The sequence below is a fragment of the Thecamonas trahens genome, assembly GCF_000142905.1.
Source record: "Thecamonas trahens ATCC 50062 unplaced genomic scaffold supercont1.44, whole genome shotgun sequence".
NCBI lineage: Eukaryota > Apusomonadida > Apusomonadidae > Thecamonas > Thecamonas trahens.
Window position 1 is genome coordinate 69,008 of NW_013657636.1, and position 4,789 is coordinate 73,796.

The 4,789-nt window shown below is 62.7% G+C and overlaps 4 protein-coding genes across 4 annotated transcripts in view; 1 reads left to right on the forward strand and 3 right to left on the reverse strand.

Moving 5' to 3' along the window:
• The window catches only part of AMSG_08979 (recoverin family protein), a 2,521-nt gene extending 2,449 nt beyond the window's left edge, over positions 1 to 72 (reverse strand). The window contains exon 1 of the mRNA XM_013899487.1: positions 40 to 72. Coding sequence (XP_013754941.1) covers positions 40 to 41 — 2 coding nt within the window. The 5' untranslated portion in view covers positions 42 to 72. The remainder of the gene's footprint in view (positions 1 to 39) is intronic.
• Positions 73 to 402: 330 nt separating this feature from the next.
• On the reverse strand, positions 403 to 939 carry AMSG_08980 (uncharacterized protein; the record flags this gene model as incomplete). The annotated part of the gene is made up of 1 exon (XM_013899488.1): positions 403 to 939. One exon carries the CDS (start codon positions 937 to 939, stop codon positions 403 to 405), a length of 537 nt encoding a protein of 178 aa, XP_013754942.1.
• A 615-nt stretch (positions 940 to 1,554) lies between these two features.
• On the forward strand, positions 1,555 to 2,635 carry AMSG_08981 (uncharacterized protein; the record flags this gene model as incomplete). Its single annotated transcript, XM_013899489.1, has 2 exons — positions 1,555 to 1,617; positions 1,779 to 2,635. The coding sequence occupies exons 1-2, from the start codon at positions 1,560 to 1,562 to the stop codon at positions 2,633 to 2,635; spliced, it is 915 nt and encodes a 304-aa protein (XP_013754943.1). The 5' UTR covers positions 1,555 to 1,559.
• A 74-nt stretch (positions 2,636 to 2,709) lies between these two features.
• On the reverse strand, positions 2,710 to 4,484 carry AMSG_08982 (uncharacterized protein; the record flags this gene model as incomplete). Its single annotated transcript, XM_013899490.1, has 2 exons — positions 2,710 to 4,354; positions 4,417 to 4,484. The coding sequence occupies 2 exons, from the start codon at positions 4,482 to 4,484 to the stop codon at positions 2,710 to 2,712; spliced, it is 1,713 nt and encodes a 570-aa protein (XP_013754944.1).
• Positions 4,485 to 4,789: the final 305 nt, after the last annotated feature.

Here is a 4,789-nt window from a genome sequence, read left to right on the forward strand (position 1 = left end):
GTGGGGGGGGGGGGGTAGTGAGTATGGGTGGGTGTGTACATTGTGGGGGGGAGTGAGGTGGGGTGCTGGGAAGTGGTGGTGGTGGTGGTGGTGGTGGTGGTGGTAGTGGTGGTCAGAGTGGTACAGGTGGTGGTGGTCGGTGGCGGCGGGCAGTCGGGCAACGGCTGGGATGGACGAGGGGGGGGGGGGGGGAGGGGATTGGATGGTTGAGAAGGAGGAGGCGATCAGGTACATTCATTGGGTGTTTGGTAGGTGTTGATTGGGCGGGAAGGAAGGCAGATGGCGGTGGCGGTGGCGTTGGCGGTGGCGTTGGTGTTGGCGGTGATACCGATCGTGGGCTGTAGCAATGATGCGATGATCTTGACGTGGACGGGAGGTGGGTCAGGAACGTAGAGAGGGAGGCTACTTGGTGTCGCGGCCGCAGTCCAAGTGGATGTTGGGAAAGGAAGGCATGGGGAGCTGGGGAAGCGAGAGGTTGCCAAAGCCGGCCGATGTGTAGACAGCAGAAAAGCCAGCTCCCTCTTGGTGACCATCGACATACAGACGGACAAGCATGGCCGGGCCTGTCGAAGTAATGCGACCTGGATGCTTGGAGCCGCACAGTATGGCGAGGAGCGGCGAGTGGATGGTCGGCCCGTCAAAGATCTGGACAAAGTCGCAACATCCGTCTGTAGGCACGCCATCAAACGAGGTGCACGACGAATCTGAAGGCGCCTTGTCCTCCAGAGACAAAGTACCAAAGTGGAGAGTGATGGGACCAGGCACAGCACCAGGTGCAAGGCCTGCAGCTGCCGGCTGGATGAGCCAGTCATGAGCGATCCAAGGCTTGAGCTTGGCGGTGCAGCCACCGCCACGCAAGCTTGCACGATCAGCCACGCACGATGCGCACGAGACAGAGCAAGCCGAGCACGCGGTACACGACGAGATAGCGCCTGTCATGCTTGTCATGCTTGTCCGTCCATAGCAAGTCAAGCCTTTTGCCCAGAGTGTGAAGGTGGCCATGACTCCGATGGCCACCACCCAGAGCAGGACATACGAGAGACAGCCTCCGACGTCGACGCCAGACACTCCCAACCCTGTTGCCCCACCAATTCCTCCCACCCTCACCAGACCACCGCCGTGCCTGACTCCCGCGCCTTCCTCCATCTCCGTCGGTGGTCGAGGCGGAGAGAACGATTAGAGAACGTTGAAGCAATCGTTGGTTGGCCGGGCGGTGCCAGCGAATGCACAAACGATGATCGAACGAAACGAATATGATTGTCGAATATGATCGAACGGAACGAATGACAATGATCGAACGAATGGCAATGATCGAACGAATGGCAATGATCGAACGAATGGCAATGATCGAACGGAACGAATGACAATGATCGAACGGAGCGAATGACAATGATCGAACGAATGGCAATGATCGAGACCGGGAAATAATCAATAACTCTGCATGCCATTCATCAATGGCCGCCTTCCCTGCCAGCCCAACGGTCCGCCCTTCTCCCACACCGATGGACGACTTGGCCACAGGGAAGGAGCACAAGAGACACTACACGTAACTGGCAAACATGTCGTACTCGGACTCGTACGATGACCGGTCACCTGCAGAGCACCTTCTTGTGCGGGGTATGTTCTTGCTATGAGTATCCACGGCAAGGGCGGAGAGCTGGAAACGGGCAGCCGTTGGACAGAGAGGGAGGAGGGGGGAGGGGGGGGGGGGGAGGGGGGAGGGGGGAGGGGAGGGAGGGAGCGACTCACGGACAGAGTGTGGGGGAGGGAGGGGATAGTGATCAAGGGAGTGGATCTGGCAGCGCGTGACTCGTCTGGCAAGTCTGATCCATATGTGGTGATCAAGTATGGCAAGGAGAAGGCCAAGACGGCGTACAAGGAGCAGACTCTCGAGCCGCATTGGGAGGAGACCCATCAGTTTCCCTACGACAAGTCGGCGACAGCCATTGAGCTCGAGGTGTGGGACTGGGACAAGATCGGGGCTGATTTTATGGGTCGCTGCTCAGTGCCCATTGAGGACATTCCCTTTGGTCGCCCAGAGGCCCTCTGGTACGAGCTCCGTGACAAGAAGGGCCGCGTGACAAAGAAGGCTCATGGCAAGATCCTGGTCGAACTCGGCTTCATCCTCCCCGAGGCCGACGGCATTCCTATTCGCACCGGCCTTGGTGACGACTACGCTGCCTACGGCTCGCATCCGGCCTATGCTCCGCGTCCGGCCGGTCCGCACGGCTACCCGCCGCACTACGCCCATCCGAGCTCGCGCCGCCCGCCGGCTCGCCGCGACCCCAATCTTGATCGCTACGGCCGCCCGCGCGACCCACTTGACTCGGAGGCTGGATACCACCAGGCCTTTGAGCGCGAGTACCGTGCCATGGTCAACCGCGTCGTCCGCGACGCCCACGGCCTCCGCTCGGCAGGCGGCGAAGCCCTCCCATCGCACGCCCATCTCCCGTCGCACGCCGCGCCGCCGCAGCCTGCCGGCTACGGCGCCGGCTACGGTCACAGCTACGGATCCGGTGCGTACGGTCCCGGCGCTTACGCCTCGGGCTACCCGCCCGCTTCGGCCGGTGGCTACTACCCGCCGCCGGCTGCCGACATTGTCCCGCCGTACTCGCGGTACGGCGACATCCTGTGACGCCGCTGTCGCTTTAAACCTTCTACGTGCGCGCAATCCACGCATAGTGTCGTGTGTGTGTATGTGTGTGTGTGTCACGGCGACGATGCGTGGGTCTCACGCCACGCGCTCACCATCACGTCGAGCACGGCGTCGAGATCGCCAAACTGCGCCGCAGACGCCAGCATGTACAGCACCACGTTGACTGATGGCGACATGGTGGCAATCCGCGGCGACGATCCGGCCAGAAACGCCGCGGCCTTGACCTGCGCCGTCCGTGAGAGCTGCAGTGCCGTGCGGGCGTCAGAGGCCGACTGAACTGCGCGCGCCATGCCGCTGGTCTCGTCCGTCGGCACCGTCCGCTTCCTCTGCAGCGCTTCGATGATGGTCGCCAGCCGGGCCTTGGGCTCGCTGGCCGTTAGCACCGCCATACGCAGTCGGACCGCGGCCATGATGCCGGCCACGATGGCGCCGCCGGCATCGTCGCCGGCCTGCTCGGTGTCGGCGAGGAGCGAGGCGAGGAAGCCAAGATCCGATCGGTACCACCCCGTCGCCTTTTCGCGGTCGCCCTCGATCACGTCGTAGTACAAGGCAACGGCCACAAAGCCGACTGCAGCCTCAAAGTACTTGGAGACTCGCTGCGCCGGAGGCACCTGCCCCGCCTGCTTCTTCACCTGCCGCGCCGCGGCGAGCACGTCGTCGGCCCGGGGAAAGTCCACCAGATGCGCCTCCGAGTACCGGCGCCACACCAGATTCGGCGCCGGACTCACCGTCTCGCTCGCCGGCGAAAGCGTTGGCGCCGGGCCCGGCTGAGGTGTCGTCGTCAGCGTCGTGCCATCGGTGGCCGGTGCTGCTGGCGCTGACCCTGCCGGCGGAGCAGGAAGCGACGGCGGAGGACTGAGGAGTTTGGCCCGCTTGGCCGGCGGCACCTCGGCCTCGGGCGCGGCCTCGGGCGCAGCCTTGGACACGGGTGCGGGCGCGGGCGCGGGCGCGGGCGCGGGCGCGGGCGCGGGCTCGTCATCGTCGTCATCGTCGTCGTCGTCAAATGCAAAGTCAAGCACAGAGCCTGCGTCCAGCGTCGCCTCGTCGTCCGACTCAAAGCCTGCGCCGCTCCCGCCCGCGCTCGGGAAAGAGCCGCCCGAGTGGCGCGACGGCGAGTGTGGAAAGCCAGCGGAGAAGATGCCACGAGCGGCCGACGGCGTCGGCAGCGACGGTGTGAGCAAGCCCTGGCTCATTGCCGGAGTGTGCATCATGGCGTGAACGACCGTGAGGGCCTTGGACTTGGCCTCCTCGGTCGACGACTTGCTCGGCTTGAGCGGCACTAGCTCGTCTGCCGACACCGGCCGCTTGCGCTTTCGCGACGGTGGGCTGGCTTCTTTTCCAACCGCAGAGCCGGTCTTGGCCTTGGCTGCCTCGCGGGCCTTGGCCTTGGCCTTTCGCTTCCGCATCACGTCGCGAGAGTGCTCGATGGAGCGCTTACGATTAAGAGCTTCGCGGACGAGCCTGTTCTTATCCTCCGTCCGAGCCTTGTGCTCCCGTTCTTGAAGCTGCAGCGGCGTGAGAGTAAGCCGACCCTTGGGTACAGCCGGCTTTGCAGTACTTGTCATCGCCACCGTCTGGAGCGTCCTTGACTTTTCCTCGTCGGTAAACTCGACCTTGACCATCGAGGACAAAGAACCCGGCTGTATGTTGCTCAACACGGCAAACTTGTTGATGGCACCACTACCAGTAGTCGTCTCACTCTCGCTCGCCGCTGCTCCTTCCTCATCCATCCATCGATCTTCTCCAAGTCCCAGATGGACTCCTTCTCCTCCCTGTCCCAGATCATGTCCTTGACCTTGACCTTGACCATTGGATCGACTTGCTCCATTCTTGACGCCATCACCATAAACACCTCCTCTATCATCATCCCCGTCACCATTACCATCACCAGCAAGTCGGTCATTGTTCGCTCGCCGTGCCTCTGTCTGCGACATGGTCTCTACACACGCTCTCTCTCTCTCTCTCTCTCGCTGGCTCGCTCTCTCTGTCTCTCTCTCTCTCTCTCTCTCGCTTTCGCTCGCAGAGAGGGGACAGCCACCACTCACAGCCTCTTCTACCTGTTGTTGATACGCTTGGTAGAGAGAGGGCTGTGCAAGTGAGTCAGGAGGGACAGGAGTGCCAGGAGCAGGGGAA